The 25,994-nt window shown below is 39.3% G+C and overlaps 1 protein-coding gene across 1 annotated transcript in view; it reads right to left on the bottom strand.

The window, feature by feature from the left end:
• LOC101547430 (olfactory receptor 1J4-like) overlaps nucleotides 1-4,283 on the bottom strand; it is a 46,137-nt gene extending 41,854 nt beyond the window's left edge. Inside the window, exon 1 of the mRNA XM_004613554.2 lies at nucleotides 3,787-4,283. Coding sequence (XP_004613611.2) covers nucleotides 3,787-4,283 — 497 coding nt within the window. The remainder of the gene's footprint in view (nucleotides 1-3,786) is intronic.
• Between the last annotated feature and the right edge of the window lie 21,711 nt (nucleotides 4,284-25,994).

Below are 25,994 nucleotides of genomic sequence, written 5' to 3'. Positions count from 1 at the left end.
AATTAGTGAATCACGGTGAGGTACCATTACAGACTTACAAAATTTCGTGCTTTCCTTTCAGTTATACAGTGGTCGACTGCCCCTCCTTCCACCAGTGACCATTTTCTACCACCAGATGTCCCAGCATCCCTCCCACCATCCCCACCCTGCCGTCCCCGTGGGTGGATAGTTTTTGATGCCCACCTTGTCTACACTTGTGATGGATTTCCTTGTTCCAAGTTAAGAAAATGTTGATTTTTGAAACTCTGAAATCATACTGACAAGATACTGTCAAGTGTGTTTGCCCCCACATTGCTCGTACGTGAAGCAAAATAATGATGAGTTTGCAGCAATGCATTGTATAAACAGACTCTTGAACCCCTGAGCTTTGTCTAAGGTTTGCCTACTCTAGACCCACCAGCCTGATCAACTGATGTAATATAGGCCTCTCTGTTTCCCTGCCATGGATTGTCTCAGTGTGCTTGGTTAAGCAAATTCCCGTTGCAACATTACTACTTTAGTTAAGTGCTGTTTAGTTTGACATAAGTGTGGCTGTCCTTTTTTTATGGTTTACCATTCCTGTAAAATTGTTTTCCATACTCCCACCCGAACTTGCATCTTATCATGAGAATTTAAGTGTGCCTTTTTAAAGTAGCAGACACTTAGATTTTGTATCCTAATCTAGCTACTCTGTCTTTTGATCAGAAGATGAGTCCATTGACATTTGGAGACATTATTCATAGGAGGGAATTTGTTGCCATTTGTTCTTATAACGGTTACATACATTTTAATAAAGTATATGTTGATGGAATTCTACACTTATAATTATGGAAATTTTATAAACTAGTTTTATAAAACTGGTTTTATAAAACTGATTTTATAACTGGTTTTATAACTGGTTTTCATAACTTTCTCTTGCCACCATATTATACTGAAAGTTTATCTTATGATATAGCTTCTTTGGCTTTTCTGTCATTATCATTCACTTTGTAGATCTTTCAGTTTTCACCTTTCACCTAGTCTATAATCGTTTATAGAACTGTTGTTTGTGTGTTGAAAATAGCATATGGCTTGACTCTCTCTCTCACTCTCTCTCTCTTTCTTTCTCACTCTCTCCCTCGCTCTGTTTGGTTTTGGCACACCCAGCTATGGTAAAGACTTATTTCTGACTCTGTGCTTTGGTTAATTCCAGGTAGAGCTTGGGACATTGTAGTCTGTTTGGGAATCAAACTCAGGTCAGATGCATGCAAAGCAAACTCCCCACTCACTGTAACTTTGCTCTGGACAGAGAGAAACACTTTTAAAATTGCATTGTTTTGTGATTGTTGTGCTCTTAGAAGCTCTTTTAGAGATGTAAGTGTTGTTAACATGTCATAAATGTGGAATTTTTCAATGATCTGTTTTCACTCTAGACTATACTGTATCTTTATTTAATTACAATTGCATATAGCGTCATTACACTGTTTTGTCCCATACATATCCCACAAAAATTTGACATCATTCATTCTTGCAGGTAATTTGGATTCTGAACAGCTCAGAGTCGCCTTGCTAACTCAGGCCATATCCTTAATTATCACTCACATTAGTGTCAATTAGCATTCTTTGGAGTGATGGACTTGGGGAGGGTATCCCTGTTAATGTTTGATAGTGATGCAAGAAGAGAGAGAACTTTTGTTTAAATGCCTTAGAATGAAAGCAAAATCCAGAAATTATTAGAAAGGAGAGAAAAACAATCAAGTAGGAAAAATGGAAACATTTGGTCACCTTACAATGGGATTCATTTTTTATCTATGTATAAATGATATAGAGACCTGTTATTTATGTCTTTACATTTTATGCACAAATATACTCACATGTGTCTACATTTTATTTGTGTACGTTATTTTTATCCCATAAAAGATAAAATAAAGGTCAGTATTGAAATTATGGAGTCTTGGATGAGATACTATTAATAATACTTGGTGGAGAAATGTAGAGATGTAACTTCAATGTTTAGATATGTGTTCAGAGAATATTTTTCATATAATTTTTTTCGTTCAATAGTACACTAAGTATAAAATACCAATTTTTTTTAAATGCGTGCAGTTAAGTATGAGTTTTGGTACAGTGCTCCTCCACTGTCTTTCCTAACTGAAAATCTTCTAATCATCTTTGATTCCATTTTATGAAAGCTAAATTCCAGTAGCTAGGCGGTCACACCCAGAAACTTCCCTGGCACCATGTAATCCCATCAATGGCCAACATCCAGAGACCAGAAAACCCAGCTTCCGGAAGCGTGCAGCATCTTATAGCCTAGTTCTCCCTGTCAGAGAACCTGGGAAGCTACGGAGAGTTTCCTGCCCGCATGGGAGAGCCTGGCAAGCTCCCTGTGGCTTATTCATATGCCAAAACCAGTAACAATGATGGGTCTCATTCCCCTGACTTTGCAAGATCCTCCATGTGGCACCATTGGGAAGGACTAGTAAAGGGAGGCTTCTAAAATCTCAGGTAGGACGAATGTAGACGTTACTTAGACCGCTCAAGAAAATCGAGAATCAATTGGATGAGAATGATGATTTTTATATTTTACATGTCACATTTGTCTATCATAACATACAAAAGTTCCATTATTTATGCAATTTACATATATGTACATATTTCATAATAACCTTTCATCAGAAAGTTATGAATTCTTCTAATTCCTTCCTAATTCATCTCTACACTGTTGTGTCAGATTATAAAGAAAGTGCATAAACCTAAAAGCATATCATGTTTAATTTCTAGACATGTAATGCAAACATTACATTGCCACCTGTATCAAGACAGAAAATATTTCTGACACCCCCATCAGAATTAATTTTGAAGTAGTAACCAAAATATTACAGAAACAGAAAGTTTTCAAAATTGTATCCTGAAACTTATATAATAAAAAGTGAATTTATTTAAAACTGTATAATTATTATAGGGCTATCTCCAGTTCTGGGGAGATGGGGAATCTCAGTTATTCTTGAGTGGGAATGAACTGATAAAAAAGGTATCTGATGACAATACCGAGATTCTGAGGAAGGGTATAAGTACATACGTAAGAGGAAATGCAAAGTAAACATTACAATTTTATAATGGAAATTCAGAATAATGTAAAATTTAAATATAATTTCTGCAAGTCTTTTTCCTTTAACATCTCTTCAGCAGTTAGTCTGGGTAATAAACAGGTAAACCTGTTTTATGTCAGCAGAGTGGGACATGAGAATACCAACCTCTCTGAGATGTGTGTACATGTAAACAGGTTTATCAGAGTTCTCAGAACATATATTCTTGTATAATAGTTTCCTTATTCTCTTATATATATGTATTTTGCTAGTAAGGTGATGTTCATTAAGTCACTTAGACTTAATGAACATCACCTTACTAGCAAACAAGTTTAGTGCTTGTTTTATATCTCTGTTTCTCAGACTGTAGATGAAAGGGTTCAGCATGGGGGTGACTATCATATACATCACAGAAGCAGCTATTTCTTTAGCACTGGACATAGCTGGTGAGGAGAATAAGTACACTTCTGCAATGGTTCCATAGAATAAGGCTACAACGAGGAGATGGGAACCACAGGTAGAAAGGACTTTGAAGAATTTCTTAGAAGAAGGATTTTTCAGGACAGTGGCCCCTATGCATATATATGATCCCAGGATAAAAGTGAATGGAATACCTACAATCATTCCTCCCTCAATGAATACGACCAGGTTATTGAGTGAAGTATCTGAGCAGCTTACCTCCAGCAATGCAGTGAGTTCACAGAAGAAGTGCGGGATGATAATATCACCACAGAAGGACACTCGAGTCAAGAGGAGGGTATGCAGCAGTGCATGTGAAAAACTGATGATCCAGGACCAAGCTACTAATAAGATACATCGTTCCTGCCTCATGATCATGGTGTAGTGGAGTGGCTGACAGATGGCTACATACCTGTCATAGGCCATCGAGGCAAGAAGGAAATCGTCAGTCGAAGCAAAAAATATTAAAAAATACATCTGAGAAATGCACCCTGAATAAGGGATGAACTTGTGATTACTCCGCATGTCCACCAACATCTTTGGAACCGTGACAGATGATAAAAACACATCGTTGAACGCCAAGACACTGAGGAAGAAGTACATGGGGGTGTGGAGGCGAGAGTCTATCTTGATGAGCAGGACGATGAGCAGGTTCCCCAGCACGGTGGTCAGGTACATGACCAGGAAGAGTGTCAAGAACAAGCCCTGTTGTTCTGGTGTTATAGGGATACCCTGGAAGAAGAATTCAGTTTTCCTGGTCTCATTCTGTCTCTTCATGATGCTCCCCTTTCTTCTGGGAGTTAAATAGAGGGAAATGTTCAGACACCGAAGAACCATACAATAGTAATCCAATTTTTAATATGAAAGTGTTGTTATTTTTTAACTAGACTTTGTTCACAATGCACATGTATACATGTATGAATCACCATGTTCCGTTCAGGTTCTAATAATACATCACATCTTCACAATTTTTAAGATATTTTCTTAATCTAGAAAAATACTTTGAACAACAGCTTAATTCCTGCTCTGTACAAAGCACTATGGAAAGTGCTATGCACAAGAGTAAAGAAGCAATGAAAAGTCTCAGTGTTGATGGAGTGTACAAAGTCATAATGTCTAAGTGTGCAAAGTTCCATCCTTGCTACAGATAACGGTGAAAGGAATGACAACATGTATCTAAACAGAATCTGTCTCTTATTTAATCTATCTTTCAACACAATAGCTCATTTTTCAGCATGTCCTGACATGCTAAGTGAATCACTCCAGCATAGTGGAAGGAAGGAATACTTGCTTTCCTTTGTATTCAAGGTCAATAGCAGGATGGCAAGTATTTCTTAGAGACTGAACTGTTCAGGGGCACTGGTGCTATCTCTCTAAATTCTCAAAGGTGAATAGTGACAAGGTATTCTTAGAGACTGAACTGCTCTGAGACACTGTTTGTATCTCTCCATGTTCTCAAAGGTGGATTGTGACTGATTATGTGAGGATACACACAATAAACTAGTTAAGTATAGCAAACAGAAGGACTTGATTTTCATAGGATTTAACTTTTGATTATTGTAGTCCTTCACCTAGGAAAAGAGGATCAGAGTGTGAGACACACAAAGAGGTTGAAATACTTGTTTAGACAGGCTTATTTGATAAGCCTTCTATAAGTATTGTCCCAGAATTTGGAGATTCATGAACCTTGGAGATTTATAACAAAAACTTTTAGTTTGAGGAAAGATTATTATAATCTGTCCTGAGACTGAATACTGATTATTTGCCAGACACTGTGCTTAATGATTAGTGAATACTTTTCAATTTAAAAATCTCAATATAGCATTGAAATCAAGACTAAGTCGCTCTTTCTCTACCAGTGGAAACTGAATATGAGAGACAAACATAGCAAGTCCAAACTGTGGATTAGACTATTTCTGACCTTTGAGATACTGGAATCAAAGGAACAAGTTTGCATACTTACCTAGAGGAAAAATGCACCTGATCCTGTCTGCTCAATTCAGTAATGTAGCCATCATTAACGGATGCCTAAGTGTCGGTGAGCATAAAGATGGGTCCCATTTATCCACAGATACCATCAGATATATGCTGCCTAGATTGGACATCATTAATAACTAATAAATACAGAGATCTTGGAAGACATGCACAGATAACATAAGAGACATAAAGGAAGGCAAAGATAGCACATCACCACATCACTGAGTTATGATTTTGAAACTCTCCCATGCTGACCACGGGGAATCTCAGAAAATTTCTCCACCTTGCTGGTAGGCATATCTATGTCTCTCAGACTCGGTATTCTCATGGCTGAACTTTGACACCTGTTTACAAGTTGAGAATCTGGAAGAGATTGATTGTTCAAGGGCAGGCTAGATATTTGGTAATGAGGATCCAAATCACACTCAGAGTTCTCTGCACTTGCTTCCCAGGACTTTTCTGATGCTTTGTGCACTGGTCTTAGAGAACTGAATCTTTATGTCACATGTAGTTTTATTTATAGCTTTTGTTTAGATCTTGCCTTTTCTCCCAGTCTCTGTGATTCTTTAATTTTTTTTGAATATTAGTCTCATACTCTGTTTCATACATCGCAAAATGTCTGCAATCATTTTGTGTCTGTCCCTTCCTTCTGACTCATTTACAGTAGAAACAAGGTTCAGGAAGACTGGTCCATGGTTGGAAACTTGCCAGGCATCAGAGAAGGAGGGCAGTTAGGATAGAGAGGTGACCACTAGGACGACAGTTGGAAATGATCACTGTGGAAAGAACTGATTGCTGAAAGAAGGAAAAGGGGTCTACATGCTAATGATTCAGTACCTGTATTGCAGCACCCATTAGGCAATGCTGGGAATTGAACCATGTATCTGCAGGACAAATATCTTATCTCTTATCCTATCTTTTAAGCCCCTCTATGTCTGATTTCTCTTATGCATTCCAGAGATATCACATAAATACAGGCACCTGTTGAGAAAACACACATTTTATCATTTCACACAAGCAAGAACTCATCACACAGCATATGCACATGGGATGCATGTACATCCTTCTGTGCACACAGACACAGAGCTTTCTCCCCTACTATTATAAGCTCACTCTGATATCTTCACTCTTGGTAGGTCAGGAGCCTTCTCATCCAGTTTGCATGTCGTCAGCGTCTGCAGTACTTAGGAGGAACAAAACAGTGGGATAGAAACTTCTTGAGCCCATAATCTCCTGACCTTTCTGTGTCTGTCCTTGACCTACAAGTCATTAAAGAAACCATTTATAGACCTCATAGAGGACTAAGTCAAAGTCCCTCAGCTCCTGGTTAAAGAAAGGAAGGTAATTTCCACAGCCCATTTAGACCCTGGGGAGGTGGTTGAGCAGAACTACTCAGGCCACCTAAGAGAGGTTTGCAGGTGTCAAGGTTCCCAGGAATAGAACTTCCTGCAAAGTGCCTGCTGGACACAGGAATGGCTGATATTTTTCCAAACATCAATGAAGCCAATGCACAGGCTGATAGGGCTGATTGTGGGACTCTACCAGACACTCCTAGTTGACCCTAAACAAGTAAATTAACTTCTCTCAGCCTTGTTTCTGAAGGCTGAGGGAAGTATACTTAAGATAATGATTTCTTGCATTATAAATATTTTATTACTGTTTTATTAGATCATGCAAGCTCAGAAACATAGGTGCACAATATATGTCTAATGCTCTAATAAACTTCACATATTTTAGTAAAAGATCACTCAATAGCTTAGTCACTGCTATTGAATCAGAATTGATAGTGATTGAATAGAGTTGCCAATTGATTAATATAGTCTTTATTTGTTAACTTTTGAGTTACTTACACTCTCCTCACAAACAGCACAGCTATGTGACACATCATTCAGGAAATCATCCGCACGATAACATCCTCTCCCTAGTTAACAATATAAACACACATTATTTCTCAGAGTCAGATAGGAGCATCATCTAGACCTCCAGAAAGAGGTTCTAAGTACACGATCCTTCTCAAGTTTTCCTTCAACCTACTTTCTTCATCTCACCCCTTCCCTAGTTGTTAAGATACATGAATATGATCTTCAGTGTAAAAAAACTTCTTTATTATATCTGCTAAAATAATGCACTTTAGCAGAAGTCATAATATTAATTTCCCCCTCACTACCCCATCATGTTGCACTAGCTTGAGTCATCAGGAGCTGTATTGGGATGTCAGATTCCTAATTGTGGCTGGTTTGGTCCAGAGAGATGGTCCACTGTGTTCTCACAATGATGCCTCTTTTTTAATGCCATTTATTTTATTTCTTATGTTATTTTTATGAAAATTGTTTTTATGAAAATAGGGAGATAATATAGAACAAATTTCACTTAGCTCAAATCTTTGTTTTATTTAATTTACATAGCACAGACTGACAGTAGAGAAAATTTTGTGAATTGACTATACCACATTAAATTTAAAAAAATGTAATCTCAGTGAGATACACAGTTAGAAAATTGTTTATGATTCAGTGTTACAATGTTCCAACCCCACACCTTCACATGATTTCACTTTCCACCCTAATGTCCCCAGTTTCCCTCCCTCCACCCTCCCTGCATGCCTCTATGGCAGGCACTTTTCTTCTCTCTTCTGTCTTTTCTACTCTATTTCCTTTTATGGCATTATGTTTTGCAATGCAGATATGGAAAGACCATCATTTATGTCCATTTACCTACTTTCAAAATTTTGATTCTTGTTCAGAGTGATCATTTTCAACAATTATTGTCATATTAATCCCTTCTCTATCCTAACTGCCTTTTGTCCCGCCACCCCCTCTTGTGGCAAACTTCCAACCATTAACCAGTCCTCCTGGCCCCGGTCTGCACCTGCCTTAGATATTAGTCTCATACTACTTTATTTTTTATATTACACAGATAAATTCAGTCATTCTTTGTCTGTCCCTCTTTTTTTCTTTTATTAATCACCATGAGATAGATACAAGCTTTTATGTTTGGGTTACATTCTCACAATGATCAAACACTCATCCCTCCACCAGTGCACATTACCAACCACGGATATCCCGGGTATAACCACCACTTTCCCACCCTCCACCTGCCTCCATGGCAGACAATATTTTCCATACTCTCTCTCTACTTTTGGGCATTATGGCTTGCAACACAGACACTGAGAAGTCATCATGTGTTCTATTACCTACTTTTGGCATGCATCTCCCATCTCAACTGGTTCCTCCAGCCATCATTTTCTTAGCGATCCCTTCTCTATTCCATTTGCCCTTCTCTATTCCTTTTATATTCAATTTTTCTCCACTCCTGAATTAGTCTTCTAGCTATGGGGCAATCCTCTTGGCCCTTGTCTCTAATGTCCTTGGGTGTCAGCCTCATTTGATGTTATTCTATACTCCAGAAATGAGTGCAGAACTTTTATGTCTGTCCTTCTCTTTCTGACTCATTTCACTTAGCATGAAACTCTCCATGTCTATCCACTTATAAGCAAATTTCATGACTTCATCTCTCCTAACAGCTGCATAATATTCTACTGTGTAGATGGACCAAAGTTTCTTTAACCAGTCATCTGTTCTAGGGCACTTGGGTTGTTTCCAGATTTTGGCTACTGTGAACAGTGCTGCAATGAATATATAGGTGCAGGTGTAATTTCTACTGTGCTTTTTTGCATCCTCGGGATATATTCCCAGAAGTTGTATTGCAGGGTCATATGGAAGCTCAATTTCTGGTTTTTGAAGGACTGTCCATATTGTTTTCCAGAAAGATTAGACCAGTCTGTATTCCCACCAACAGTGAAAGAGTGTCCCTTTTTCCCCACATCCACGCCAGCACTGATGCTTTTGTTCTTTTGAATGTTTGACAGTCTCTGTGGTGTGAGATGATAACTCATTGTTGTTTTGATTTGGATCTCCCTGATGTCTAGCGATGTGCAGCATCTTTTCATGTGCCTTTTGGCCATTTGTATTTCTTTTTTGAGGAAATTTATGTTCATTTCTTCTTCCCATTTTTTATGGGGTTGGAGGTTTTTTTCTTATACAATTCTACTAGTGTCTTGTATATACTGGATATTAATCCCTTATCAGATGGGTATTGGGTAAATATTCTTTCCCATTCTGTGGGATCTTTCTGTATTTTGATCACTGTTTCTTTTGAAGTGCAGAAGCTTCTTAGTTTTATGTAGTCTCATTTGTTTATGTTTGTTTCCTCATGCACGGTCAGTGTTGTTTCATCCTTAAAGATGCTTTTAGCTTCAATGTCATGAAGAATTCTGCCTACATTTTCTTTCATGAACCTTATAGATTCAGGTTTGCTATTGAGGTCTTTAATCCACTTTGATCTGACTTTTGTGCCTGGCATTAGACAGAGGTCAGAGTTCAATTTTTTGCAGGTAGCTCTCCAGTTTTCCCAGCAGCACTTGTTGAAGAGGCTTTCCTTGTTCCACTTCACATTTCTTGCCCCTTTGTCAAAGATTAAGTGGCCATAAACTTGGGGGTGTGTAACAGGACATCAAACTCTGTTAATTGTCTGCAGGTCTGTTTTTATCCCAGTACCATGCTGTTTTAATTACTACTGCTTTGTAGCAGAGATTGAATTTGGGGAAGGTGACGCCACCCATCTTCTTTTTTCCAAGGATTGCTTTAGCTATTCGTGGGGGTTTATTGTTTCATATGAATTTCAGGAACATTTGTCTATTTCTTTGTTTCTTTTGTTTTGCTGAGATTCAGCTGCAGTCCAAACTTTCCACACTCACGGTCGAAGTAGGCCAGCATTTGTGTCACTTGGCTAATGTTTGGTGTTATTGGAATGGAATGGAACTATATCATCAGCCAAGCAGAGGTGGTGTAGTTTTCGACTGTCTACCTTCACTTCCATTCCTTCCCATTCCAGTTGTGGCATGACGTTCTCGAAGGTGGTACCGAAGAGTTTCATGAAATGGTATCACCTTGTCGCACCCCTCTCTTTACATCAATGATCACTTTGGTGATCAGAATGGTCAGATCCTGGTGGTAAATCCATAATACAGCTCGAGGAGGATCTTGATATACTGAGTTTGAACGTCCTGTTTGGCCAGAGCTTCGATGAATGCTTTAGTCTCAACAGAATCGAAAGCTTTCTTTTAATCAATGAACGTTAGAGCGGCATCTTGAACTCTCAAGAAACTTCAATGAGCTTGGTCACTGTGTGGATATGGCCGATCATGCTGAATCCCCTTCAGAACCTGGCTTGCTTGCATGGTTGTTCTTTGTCTAGTGTTCTGCCTATTCTATTCAGGATGACTCGAGTGAATATCTTGTAGATGTTGGACAAGAGGTGGATTGGGCGATAGTTGCTGATGCTGGTGCCCGCTTGAGCAAATCAAAGATCAACGGGATGACAAGTGATAGAAGTGAATTCTCCCTATCCATGAGCAGGGGATGTGTCTCTATTTCCTAGTGTCCTCTTTTATTTCTTGAAGTAGTGTTTTCTTATTTTCCTTGTATAGGTCCTTCACCTCTTTGGCTAAGCCTATTCCAAGGTACTTGATTTTCTGAGGTACTTTTGTGAAAGGGATTGTTTTTTTAAGTCTCTTTCTTCTTTTTCATTATTTGTGTATAAGGAAGCCATGGACTTTTGGGTGTTGATTTTGTAGCCTGCCACTTTACTATATTGACCGATTGTTTCTAGGAGCTTTTCTGTAGAGTCTTTAGGGTTTTCCAAGTATAGTATCATATCGTTGTAAATGGTGATACCTTGACCTCTTCCTTTCCTATCTGTATGCCCTTGATATATTTTTCTTGTCTAACTGCTATGGCTAGGACCTCCAGTACTATATTGAATAGGAGTGACTAACGCGGGCAACCTTGCCTTGTGTCTGATCTTAGAGGGAAGGCTTTTAGTTTTTACCCATTGAGAATGATACTTGCCGTAGGCTTGTGGTAGATGGCTTTGACTATATTGAAAGTTCCTTCAATGCCCATTTTGCTGAGGGTTTTCCTCATAAGCGGGTGCTGAATCTTGTCAAATGATTTCTCTGCATCTATTGATATGATCATATGGTTTTTATTATTTCTTTTAGTGATATGATGAATTATATTGATTGACTTGCGAATGTTAAACTGTTAAACCATCCTTGCATCCATGGGATGAATCTTACTTGGTCATGGTAAATGATCTTTTTGATGAGACATTGGATTCTATTTGCTAATATTTTGTTGAGGATCTTTGCGTCTGTGTTCATCAGGGATATCGGTCTGTAATTCTCTTTCTTTGTGGTATATTTGTCTGCTTTTGGTATCAGGGTGATATTTGTTTTATAGAAACTGATTGGAAGTGTTTCTGATACTTCAATTTCCTGGAAAAGCTAAAAGAGGATTGGGTTTAAGTCCTCTTTAAAGGTTTGGGAGAATTCACTAGTGAATCCATCTGGGCCAGGACTTTTGTAACTTTTATTACAGTTTCAATTTCCTTGATGGTGATACATCTGTTCAGTTATTCTAGGTCTTCTTGGTTCAGCCTTAGGAGGCTATAGGAGTCTACAAGTTTATGCATTTCCTTGAGATTTTCATGTTTCATGGCATAAAGATTCTCAGAGTAATCTCTGAGGATCCTTTCTGTAACTTATGTTGTAATGTCTCATTTTTCATTTCTGATTCGGTTTATTAGGGTTTTCTCTCTCCCTTTTTGTGTGAGTCTTGTTAGAAGTTTATCGACCTTGTTTATTTTCTCAAAGAACCAGCTCTTGGTTTCATTGATCTCTCCGATTGTGTTTTTGGGTTTCCATCTCATTAATTTCTGCTCTGAGTTTTATTATTTCCTTCCTCCTGTTCGGATTGGGCTCCTTTTGTTGGTCATTCTCCAAGATCTTAAGCTGTGAGGTTAGGTTACTTATGTGGGCTGGCTCCTCCTTCTTGAGGAATGCTTGTAGAGCTATGAACTTTCCTCTTAACACAGCTTTTGCTGTGTCCCAAAAGTTTTGGTAACTTGTGTCCTCATTTTCATTCATTTCCAGTAATCTTTTGATTTCCTCTTTGATTTCCTTCCTAAGCCACTCATTGGCCAATAGCGAGCTGTTTAATTTTTAGATGTTTGATTTTGTTTTCTGTTTGTGTGTATGATTTATTTCTAATTTCAGTGCATCAGGTCTGAGAAGATCGTTGATACAATCTCTATCTTCTTAATTTTATGGAGGTATGCTTTGTGGCTCAGTATGTGGTCTATGTTGCAGAAAGTTCCATGCTCACTTGAGAAGAATGTTTATTCAGCTTATTGCGGATGAAGTGTTCTCTATATATCTACTAAGTCATTTTCTTCTATTTATTCCCTCAGATGTAGTTTGGCCTTGCTAAGCTTGAGTTTCGTTGATATATTAAGAGGTGATAAAGCGGTGTTGAAGTCTCCCACTAGTATTGTGTTGCTATCGACATCTTTTTTCAAGTCTATGAGTAGTTGTTTTAAGTACTTTGCTGGTCTCTCATTAGGTGCATATATATTTAGTATTGTTAGTTCTTCTTATTGTACAGATCTCTTTATCGACAATAAATTACCTTCAATGTCTCTTGTGACCTTCTTCAGTCTGAAATCAATGTGGTCTGATACTAGAATGGCAACCCCAGTTTTTTTTTATGGGAGTTGTTCACCTATAGGATGGTTTTCCAGACTTTGACTTTGAGCGTGTGCTTGCTTTGACTGTTGACATGTGTTTCTTGCATCAGCAGAACGTTGGGTACAATTTTCTAATCCATCCTGCCACTCTGTGTCTTATAATTGGTGTGTTTAGCCCATTGACGTTGAGAGGAATTATTGTTATGGCTTTTTTGGATTCACCTAACAATCCCCATTACCTAGCTGTCTAGAGAGCTGCCTGGCTATCTCAAACACAATAGGTCAATAGGCCACTGGCCTATTCCAATTGAACCAAAATACTAATGAGCACAAAAGCTGTGCAAAACAACTATGAGATACCACTTCACACCACAGAGACTGGCTCACATCCAAAAGAACAAAAAGAACCGCTGTTGACTTGGATGTGGGGAGAATGGAACCCTCCTACACTACTGATGGGAATGCCGACTGGTTTAGCCCTTTTAGAAAACATTATGGTCGCTTCTCAAAAAATTTGAAATCGAGCTCCCATTTGACCCAGCAGTACCAGTCCTGGGAATATACCCCGGAGAATCAAAAAAGTATAGTCAAAATGACATCTGTACCTGTATGTTCATAGCAGCACTATTTACAATAGGCAGAATCTGGAAAAAAACTAAATGCCCGAGAACAGATGACTGGCAAAAAAAAACTTTGGTACATCTACACAATGGAATACTATGCAGCTGTTAGAAAACATGAAGACATGAAATTTGCATATAAGTGGATCAACATGGAAAGTATTATGTTGAGTGAAGTGAGTCAGAAAGAAAGAGACAGACACAGAAAGATTGCACTCATGTGGAATATAAAGTAGCAGAGAGGTACGAGATAGCAATGATGAAACCTCTGGCAGAAAGCCCTCTGGACTTAGTGACTAAAATACAGAAATCTAGAACCTCACGGCTGCTACTGTGGGCACACGACCTCATATCTCTTCATACTCAGCAATGGAAAACAAATTATCAAATGCTTCCTTTCCAGAAGGTCCAACTCTGGATGGGGGGGGAAACTACAAACAATAATAGTTTTTTTGTTTGTATGTAATCAAAGTAAAGAGAAAGTGAAGTGAAATTTATCAGCTACACAGGCAGGGTGGGGGGTTGGAGGGCAGAGGGGTGGAGGCGATGTTTACTGTGGTTCTTGGTGGTGGAATATATGCACTGGTGAAGGAATAGGTGTTCGAACATTATGTAACTAAGACTTAAGCCTGAAAGCTTTGTAACCTTCCACATGGTGATTCAATTAAAAAATTATTTAAAAAAAAGCTGTGCAAGCCCAATGTAAAAGAACACATCCTCCAAAACTTCATAAGAGGCCACACATAAGCCATAGAGAAATACCTGGAAGGATGTACTCTAGGAGGGAAAAAAAGTGACTATCATTGACTGAGCTCACCCAAGACCACTTTTTTCAGTAAGAGCGCACAGGGGTAGAGAACTGGAAGGTCCCACCTCTATACAACCACAACAACATGAAGACACAGCCTAAAATCCCCACCATGAGGAGAAGATGAAGAAAAAAAGTCCAGAAGCCTCAACACGGGTTACCCAGAAATATATCTCCGATAAAGAATTCAGAGATGAAATGCTGAGAATGTTCAGTGAGCTTAGAGAAACAGTGGAACAGTCAGCAAAGAAAATATAGGAAGAAATGAGAGCAGAAATAGGAAAGCTACATTCGGAAATGTCACAAATAAAAGATTCAGCAGATGAAATAAAAATAACACAGGCTGGAGCGATAGCACAATTGGTAGGGCGTTTGCCTTACACGCGGCTGACCCGGGTTCGATTCCCAGCATCGCATATGGTCCCCTGAGCACTGCCAGGAGTAAGTTTTGAGTGCAGAACCAGGAGTAACCGCTGTGCATCACCAGGTGTGACCCAAAAAGCAAAAAAGCAAAACAAACAAGAGTGGGTGCCCTTAACAGTTGAGTTGGTACAACTGAAGACAGAATCAGCGAGCTTGAGGACGAGCTGCAGAAAGTTCTTAGGCAACAATAAACAATGGAAAAAAGACCTCAAAATAGCTTTAGGTTGAATCAGAGACCTAGGGGATAATTCCAAGAGGAATAACTTTAGACTCATTGGAGTCTTGAAAGGACAGGGAGGCAATCCTAATGAAAAAGCCACAGTTAAAGAAATAGTTGCTGAAAAGTTCCCAGAGCTGAAGAATGCAGACATCCAGATCCTAGGAGCCTGTAGGGTGCCATCTGGAAGTGACCCTAATAATAAGACCCCAAGACATATCATAGTCAGAACGATGGATGCCACAAATAGAGACACAATAGTGCAAGCAGCAAGGTCAAAGAAGGGAATCACATATAAAGGAGCACCCCTTAGATTTACAGCAGACCTATCAGATGAAATCTCCCAAGCCCAAAGGCAATGGTGGGATATAGTGAAAAAAACTCAATGAAATGAACACCTACCAGGAATATTTTATCCAGCTAAACTTTCACCCAAACTCAAAGGAACAAAAAACTATTTCATGGATAAACAACAGCTTAGGAACTTCATAGACTCAAAACCAAACTTAAAAGAAGGACTAAAGGGGCTACTTTAAGACAAGACAACCCCCCACAAGCACAATAAACCTTTACAGAAACATGGCACAAAACCCTACGACAATAGTCTCTCCCAAAGTCAATTGTCTAGCTGCACCAATTAAGAAACACAGAGTGGCAAAATGAATTCAGAAACTGAGCCGAACATTCTGCTGCCTACAAGAAACACACCTGAACAGTCAGAGCAAACACAGAGTCAAAGTCAAAGGATGGAAAACAATCCTTCAAGCAAACAACACCCTCAAAAATTCTGGGATGGCCATAAAAGTATCTGACAATATAGATTTTAGGCTGAAAATTATTAGAAGGGATGGAGAAGGCCATTTTTTACTAGTCAAGGGATATGTACAGCAGGAAGAAATCACACTCCTAAACATATATGCACCCAATGAGATACCAGCTAAATACTTAAAACAATGCTAATAGACTTCAAGGAGGACTTTGATAGCAACACAATAGTAGTCAGAGACTTCAACACTGCCTTATCACCACTGGGCAGATCAACAAGATTAAAACTCAGCAAGGAAGCACTGGCTTTGAAGGAAGAAATAGGAGAGAGAGGGTTAATAGATGCATACAGGACTTTCCATCCAAAAAATACCTGAATACACATTCTTTTTCAGTGCACATGGAACATTTTCCAAGGTAGACTTCATCTTGGGTCACAAAACATACCTCAACAGAAACAAGAAGATACAAATTATATCTGTAGGGAGCCATTTTACAAGCCCGGCTCTTATCCTCTAGTCAAGTGGAGGCTTACTTGGGATTTCTGTAACAAGGTCACCACTGCTGACCTTACTGATCTTATCAGTTCGCCATTCCTCTCACTAGCCAACGCCCATGCCTGATCTGCCCAACGCCCATGCCTGATCTGCATCTTACTATTGTTCCTATGGGGGTCCAAGCATGCATACCGCCCCCTCCCACCAAGAGGTATAAGTATTGTAACTGCTGTGAATAAACTCTCTCTCTCTCCTCCTCCTTCTGGCTCTGCGTCTGTTCATTCGGTTACGTCCCCTCCTTAGCCCCACGAAGGGTCCTCCCTGCGGGACAGGATGGGACCCCACATATATCAACTATCTTTTCAGACCATAATGCACTGAAGATAGAAGTTAATCACACACAGATTCGAATAAGCAAACCAAACAATTGGAAATTAAATAACTCAGTGTGAAACAACAAGTGGGTCAGGAAGGAAATCAAGGAATAAATCAAAAGATACGTGGAAACAAATGAGAATGAAGACACAAGCTACCAGAACATGTGAGACATAGCTAAAGCCATGTTAAGGGGAAAATTTACAGCTCTGTAAGAATTTCTCAGGAAGGAAGAAAGAGCTCACATAAATAACTTGACTTCACAGCTCAAGATCTTAGAAAAGGACAATCAAACAGAGTCCAAACCTGGCAGAAGGAAAGAAATAATAAAACTTAGAGTAGAAATTAACGACATGGAAAACCAAAAAACAATCTGAAAGATCAATGAAACCAAGACCTGGTTGTTTGAGAAAATAAAAAAGATTGATAAACCACTAACAAGACTCACAAAGAAATGGAGAGAACCCTAATAAACTTAATCAGAAATGAAAACGGGGGCATCATAACAGAAGCCAAAGAAATTCAAAAGATCATCAGAGATTACTTTGAAAGCCTGTATGCCACGACATTAGAGAACCTAGAAAAAATAGATTAATTTCTGAATTTCTATTATCTATCAAAATTGAACCAAAAAGATCTGGAATACCTGAATAGACCTAATTCTACCAAGGAAATTGAAACTGTAATCAAAAATCTTTCCAAAATCAAAAGCTCAGGTCCAGATGGATTCACTAGTGAATTCTTCCAAACATTTAAAGAGGACCTATTGCCAATACTTTTCAAGCTTTTCCAGAAAATTGAAGAAACAGAAACTCTCGCAAAATGTTTCTATGAGACACATATTTTCCTAATACTAAAAGAAAACAGAAACACCACAAAAAAAAACCTAAAGTCCGATATTTCTGATGAATATGAATGCGAAGATCCTCAACAAAATATTAGCAAATAGAATCAAACAACTCACCAAAAAGATCATCCACCACGACCAAGTGGATACACCCAGGGATGCCAGGATGGTTTAGCAATTCAGAAGTCAATCAACATAATCCATCAAAACAACAAAAGAAAATATGAAAACCATATGATAATACCATTTGATAAGATACAGCATCTGTTTATGATGAAAACTTTCACCAAAATGGGTATTGAAGGAACTTTTTAAAATGTTTTCAAAGCTATCTACCACAAGCCTATGACAATAAATATCCTCAATGATGAAAAAGATCAGGGACAAGACAAGGATGCCCACTCTCAACACTTCTATTCAATACGGTACTGGAAGTACTTACAATAATAGTTAGGAAAGAAAAAGATATTAAAGGCATCCAAATAGGAAAGAAAGAATTCAGGCTCTCGATACTCATAGATGATATGATACTATATACAGAGAACCTCTACCAAGAAGCTCCTAGAAACAATAGTAAAGTATAGTAAAGTTGCAGGCTATTAAATCAATACCCAAAGGTTCATTGCTTTCCTACACGCAAATAATGAGAGAGAAGAAAATGACATAAAAATAAACCAATCCCATTCACAATTATGCCTCAGAAAATCAAGTACCTTGAATTAGCTTAACTAAGAAGGCAAAGGACCTGTCCAAAGAAAACTACAAAATGCTACTTCATAAATAAAAGACACGAGGAAATGGAAACATATCCCCTGCCCATGGATTGGGAGACTTAACATTGTCAAAATGGTAATACTTCCCAAAGCGTTTTACAGTTTCAATGTGATTCCTATAAGGATACCCATGATATTATTCAAAGAAATGTATCAAATGCTCCTGAAATACATATGGAACAACAAACTCCCATGAATAGCTAAAGGAATTCTTGGGAAAAAAGAAGATGGGAGGTATCACCTTCCCTAACCTGAAACTCTACTACAAAGCAGTAATAATTAAAACAGCATGGCACTGGAACAAAGACGGATCCACAGACCAATGGGACAGGGTTGAATAATCTTACACACACCCTCCAATATATGACCATCTAATCTATGATAAGGAGCAAGAGATGTGAAGTGGAGCAAGAAAAGCCACTTTAATAAGGGGTGCTGAAAAACTGGACAGCTACATGCAAAAATGGGCTCAGAACTATACCAAACACTATGCACAAAAGTCAGTTCAAAATGGATTAAAGACCTCAACATCAGATTAGAATCCATCAGGTACATTGAAGAAAGGGTCGGCAAAACCTTCCGTGACATTGAAGTTAACGGTATCTTCAAAGATGATATGCCACTAACCAAGCAAGCAGAAGCAGAGATAAACAAATGGGACTGTCTTAAACTGAGAATCTTCTGTATCTCAAAAGAAACAGTGACCAGAATACAAAGACAGTTTACAGGCTGGGAAATGTTCTTCACTCAATACCCATCTGATAAGGGATATCAAGGATATACAAGGCACTGGTTGATTTCTACAAGGAGAAAACATCCAATCCCATCAGAAAATGAACAGAAACTTTCTCAAAGAATAAATCCTAATGGCCAAAAGACACATGAAAAAAATGCTCTTCATCACTAATCATCAGGAAGATGCAGATCAAAATGACAATTAGATATCATATCATATCATATCATACCACAGAGACTGTAACACATCCAAAAGAACAAAAGCAACTGCTGTTGGTATGGATGCGGGGCAAAAGGGACTCTCCTTCAATGCTAGTGGGAATGCCGACTGGTTCAGTCCTTTTGGAAAACAGTATGGACATTTCTCAAAAAATTATAAATTGATCACCTCTTTGACCTAGCAGTACCACTTCTGGGAATATATCCCAGAGATGCAAAAAAAAGTATAGTAGAAATGGCATCTGCACTTGTATGTTTATTACATACCTGTTTTCAAATTGCCAGAACCTGGAAAAAACCCGAGTGCCAAAGCACAGATGACTGGTAAAAGACACTATGGTACATCTGCACAATGGAATACTATGCAGCTGTTAGAAAAGATGAAGTCATGAAATTTGCATATAAGTGGATAATATAGAGAGTACCATGCTAAGTGTAATGAGTCAGAAAGAGAGGGACAGATATAGAAGGACTTCACTCACTTTTGGAATATAAAAATAACATAATGGGAGACTAACACTAAGGGATAGTAGAGATTAGAACCAGGAGGATTATTCCCATGGCTTGGAAGTTGGCCTCACATGCTTGGGGGAAAGGTAGCTGAGATAGAGAAGGGATCACCAAGTATAGGGTGCCCAGAGGGTCCACTCTGGATGGAAGATGTGTGCTGAAATTATACTATAGACCAAACATAATGACCACTTAATACCTGTATTCCAAACCACAACACCCAAAAGGAGAGAAATCGCAAAAGGGAATGCGCCTTACAGAGAGGCCGGGGGTGGGGGAAAGGATGTTGTGGGGGTGGTGGGAGAGATATGGGAACATTGGTAGTGGAGAACGGGCACTGGTGGAGGTATGGGTACTGAATCATTGTAAGACTGAAACATAAGCATTGTCAAAATGGCAGTACTATCTAAAGCATTATACATTTTTAATTGCAGTCCCAGAATATATTTCAAAGAAATAGACCAACTACTCCCCGGTTCTCCTTGGTTCCCACGCGGCTGCCGGGGCTTTGGTCGTCCAGCAGCCGTTCAGCCTCGCATCCCGTGACCCCGCCTTCCGGCCTGGCTCCCTAATACTGGCCCTTCTCCAGGTAATTGGACCACTCCTGGCCACGACTCCCCGGGTCCCCCTAGTTCCCACGCGGCCGCCCGGGCTTCAGTCGTCCAGCAGCTGCCCGCCCAGCATCCTGCGACCTGGCCTTCCCGCCTGGCTCCCTACTATGGGCCCTATCTCCAGGTAATCGGACCGCTCCCCGGCCATGCCTCCCCGGGTCCTCCTGGTTCCCTCGTGGCCGCCCGTGACCCTGCGAAGAAGATACTGGGGACGTGGTCTCAAAAGGGGCGTGGGCTCCTGCCGGAGCAGTGGCCACTAATGCGGCCGCAGTTATTATTTTTTACCTTAGCATAATAGGTATAGTCTTTTTCTTTGAAAATCACTTTAGCCATCTCAATCACTTATACAAAATAGCCCATTAGCTTAGTTTAAATTTATAAAAAGTTTAACTTTATAAAAATTATCAGTAAATAAGAGAAGCTTAGCAAAACCTTCGTAAAGAGAACATAGCCTTAAGCCTTCATTAGAGGCCCCACATCAATTAGGAAGAGTGCCCGAGTATAAGGAAGAACTCTAGAATAGGAACAAGGCTGCCATCAACAATAGCACAACCAGAGCCCCTCCTTTCCCACAGCAAGAGGGAATAGGAATAAACAACTTCAAAGATCCAACTCTATAATTCCATAATAATATGAAGAAGCCGCGAAAATCCCCTCCATGAAGAGAGGGAGAAGAAAAGATTCCAGAAACCTCAACAGGGGCTACTCACATCTACGACCTCTCACATAAAGAATTCAGAGAGGAAATCTTGAGGAGAGTTGACGTACTCCAAGCAACCATGGAACAGACATCCAATAAATTAAGGGAGGAGATGAATGAAGCACTGGAATGGTCTACCAAAAAATGCAAGATGAAATGAGAGAAGAAATTTCAAAGCTACGAACAGAAGTCACACAAATAAAGGAATTGGTAGATTAATTAAAAATCTCACTAGATGCCCTCAATAGTAGAATGACTACAGCTGAAGACAGAATCAGCGACCTTAAAGACAAGCTGCAGAAAGCTTACAGACAGCAACAAATAATGGCGAAAGACCTCAAAATGGCTATAGAGCGAATCAGAGCCCTGGGGGATGACTTCAAGAGGAACAACATAAGAATCATTGGAGTACCAGAACCACAGGGAAGTAACCCCAATGAAAAAAACACAGTCAAAGACATCATTGCTAAGAAATTCCCAGAACTGAAGAAGGCAGGCATCCAGATCCAAGGAGTCTGAAGAGTACCAGCAAAAAGAGACCCAAATAAAAAGACTACAAGGCATATCATAGTCAGAATGATGGATGCTGTGGATAGAGACACAATTCTGCAAGCAGCAAGGTCAAAGAAGGAAATCACATACAAAGGAGCACCCCCCCTCAGATTTACAGCAGACCTGTAGAAGGAAACCCTCCGAGCCCAAAGACAATGGTGGGATAGTAAAAAAAACTCAATGAAATGAACTCCTCACCAAGAATACTTTATCAGGATAAACTCTCACTCAAACTCGAAGGAACCATACACTATTTCTTGGATAAACAACAGCTCAGGAACTTCATAGACTCAAAACCAAACTTAAAAGAAGGTCTAAAGGGGTTATAGTAAGACTAGGAGGAACCCCATAAGAATAACAAACCCCAAAGAAAGATGACATAAAACCCCATCACAATAATCTCTCTCAATGTCAGTGGCCTAAATGCACCTATCAAGAGACACAGAGTGGCAAAATGGATCCGAAAATTAAACCCAAAATTATGCTGCCTGCAAGAAACACACCTGAACAATGAGAGTAAACACAGACTCAAAGTCAAAGGATGGAAAACAATCCTGCAAGCAAACAACTCCCTTAAAAAAGCTGGAGTGACCATCCTGGTATCTGACAATATAGATTTCAGTTTGAAAAAGATAAGAAGGGACAGTGAAGGTCATTTTCTATTTCTATTTATCAAAGGATATGTACAACAGGAGAAAATCACACTAGTAAACGTATATGTACCTAATGAACGACTGGCTAAATATTTAAAACAACTCCTAACAGACTTTAAGGAGGACATCACTAACAGCACAATAGTAGTCGGAGACTTCAATATGGCCTTATCACCTCTAGATAGATCGACAAGAACAAAACTCAACAAGGAAACACTGACTCTGAAAGAAGAAATTGAAGAGAGAGGCCTAATAGACCTATACAGGGCCTTACACCCCCAAAAGAAAGAATACACATTCTTTTCCAGTGCACACGGAACATTTTCTAAAATAGACCATGTACTGGGCCCCAGAACATACCTCAATAGAATCGGAAAAATAGAAATTGTATCAACCATCTTTTCAGACCATGATGCGCTGAAGATAGAAGCTAACCACTCACTGACACGGAGAATCAAGTCAAACACTTGGAAATTAAACAATTCAATGTTGAACAATGAGTGGGTCAGGACGGAAATCAAGGAAGAAATCAAAAAAGTACTTAGAAACATGTGAGAATGAAGACACCAGCTGCCAAAACCTATGGGACGCAGCTAAAGCCGTGGTAAGGGGAAAATTTATAGCTCTCCAAGCATTCCTCAGGAAGGAAGAAAGGGCCCACATAGACAGCCTGACTTCACGACTCAAGACCTTAAAAGGACCAGAAAAAGGAACCCAAACCAGATCGAAGGAAAGAAATAATAAAAATTAGAGCAGAAATTAATGACATGGAAACCAGAAAGACAATCCAAAAGATCAATGAAACAAAGAGCTGGTTCTTCGAGAAAAAAAAACAAGATTGATAAACCGCTAGCAAGACTCACAAAGAAAGAAAGAGAAAGAACCCTAATAAATCGAATCAGAAATGAAAAGGGGGACATCATGACAGAAACCAGTGAGATTCAAAAGATCATTAGAGACTACTTCGAAAGTCTATATGCCACAAAACAGGAGAACCTAAAAGAAATGGATGGATTCCTCGATTCCTACAATCTCCCAAGACTGAACAAAGAAGACTTGGAATACCTGATAGACCCATCAATGTTAAGGAAATTGAAACTGTGATCAAAAACCTCCCCAAAAACAAAAGCCCAGGCCCAGATGGCTTCACTGGCGAATTCTTCCAAACATTTAAAGAAGACCTGCTGCCTGTTTTCCTCAAACTTTTCCAGGAAATTGAAAAAACAGGAAATCTCCCAAACAGTTTCTATGAAGCACACATCTCCCTAATACCAAAAGCAAACAAAGACACCACTAAGAAAGAAAATTACAGACCAATATCCCTGATGAACACCGATGCGAAGATCCTCAACAAAATACTGGCAAATAGGATCCAACAACTCATCAAAAAGATCATACATCACGACCAAGTGGGATTCATCCCGGGGATGCAAGGATGGTTTAACATTCGGAAATCAATCAACATAATCCACCATATCAATAAAAGCAAAGATAAAAACCATATCATCATATCAATAGATGCAGAGAAAGCATTTGACAAGATCCAACATCCTTTCATGATGAAAACCTTAGCCAAAATGGGGTTTGGAGGAACTTTCCTCAAGATAGTCGAAGCCATATATCACAAGCCTACGGCAAGCATTATCCTCAACGGGGAAAAACTAAGGGCCTTTCCTCTGAGATCAGGCACAAGACAAGGATGCCCACTCTCACCACTCCTCTTCAATATAGTACTGGAAGTACTTGCGATAGCTATTAGACAAGAAAAAGAGATTAAGGGCATCCAGATAGGAAAGGAAGAAATCAAACTCTCACTATTTGCAGACGACATGATACTATATCTAGAGAAGCCTAAAACCTCTACTAAGAAACTCTTAGAAACAATAGACTTATACAGTAAAGTTGCAGGCTACAAAATCAATACCCAAAAATCCATGGCCTTCATATATGCAAACAATGAGCCAGAGGAAATGGACATAAAAAAGCAATCCCATTCACAATCGTGCCCCAGAAAATCAAGTACCTCGGAATAAGCTTAACCAAGGAAGTAAAAGACCTCTACAAAGAAAACTACAAAACGCTACTCCATGAAATCAAAGAGGACATGAGGAAATAGAAACATATACCCTGCTCGTGGATAGGGAGAATCAATGTTGTCAAAATGGCAATACTCCCCAAAGCATTACACAGATTCAACGCGATCCCTATAAGTATAACCATGACATTCTTCAAAGAAATGGATCAAGCAATCCTAAAATTCATATGGAACAACAAATGTCCAAGGATAGCTAAAACAATTCTTGGGAAAAAGACGATGGGAGGCATCACCCTCCCCAACCTCAATCTTTACGACAAAGCAGTAACAATTAAAACAACATGGTACTGGAACAAAGGCAGAGCCGTAGACCAATGGAACAGGGTGGAATACCCTTACACACAACCCCAAATGTATGATCATCTAATCTTTGATAAGGGAGCAAGAGATGTGAAGTGGAGCAAGGAAAGCCTCTTTAACAAATGGTGCTGGCACAACTGGACAACCACATGCAAAAATATGGGCGTAGATCTTGACCTGCCACCATGCACAAAAGTCAGATCAAAATGGATTAAAGACCTCAACATTAGACCACAAACCATAAGGTACATTGAAGACAAGGTCGGCAAAACCCTCCAGGATATTGAAGACAAAGGTATCTTCAAAGATGACACGGAACTAAGCAATCTAGTAAAAACAGAGATCAACAAATGGGACTACATTAAACTAAAAAGCTTCTGCACCACAAAAGATACAGTGACCAGAATCCAAAGACTATCCACAGAATGGGAAAGGATATTTACACAATACCCATCAGATAAGGGGTTGAGATCAATGGTATATAAAGCACTGGTTGAACTCTACAAGAAGAAAACATCCAACCCCATCAAAAAATGGGGCGAAGAAATGAACAGAAACTTTACCAAAGAAGAAATACGAATGGCCAAAAGGCACATGAAAAAGTGCTCTACATCACTAATCATCAGAGAGATGCAGATCAAAACAACCACAAGTTACCACCTCACGCCACAGAGACTAGCGCACATCCAAAAGAACAAAAGCAACCACTGTTGGAGAGGATGTGGGGAGAAAGGGACCCTTCTACACTACTGGTGGGAATGCCGACTGGTTCAGCCCTTCTGGAAAACAATATGGACGATTCTCAAAAAATTAGAAATTGAGCTTCCATTTGACCCAGCAATACCACTGCTGGGAATATATCCCTGAGAGGCAAAAAAGTATAATCGAAATGGCATCTGCACATGTATCTTCATCGCAGCACTGTTTACAATAGCCAGAATCTGGAAAAAACCCGAATGCCCTAGAACGGATGACTGGTTGAGGAAACTTTGGTACATCTATACAATGGAATACTATGCAGCTGTTAGAAAAAAGGAGGTCACAAATTTTTTATTTAAGTGGATCGTCATGGAAAGTTTCATGCTAAGTGAAATGAGTCAGAAAGAGAGAGACAGACATAGAAAGATTGCACTCATCTATGACATATAGAATAACAGAGTGGGAGACTAACACCCAAGAATTGTAGAAACAACTACCAGGAGGTTGACTCCATGGCTAGGAGGCTGG

This window comes from Sorex araneus, chromosome 1 (genome assembly GCF_027595985.1).
Source record: "Sorex araneus isolate mSorAra2 chromosome 1, mSorAra2.pri, whole genome shotgun sequence".
NCBI classification, from domain to species: Eukaryota; Metazoa; Chordata; class Mammalia; order Eulipotyphla; family Soricidae; genus Sorex; species Sorex araneus.
This window is presented reverse-complemented; position numbering and strand designations above follow the sequence as displayed.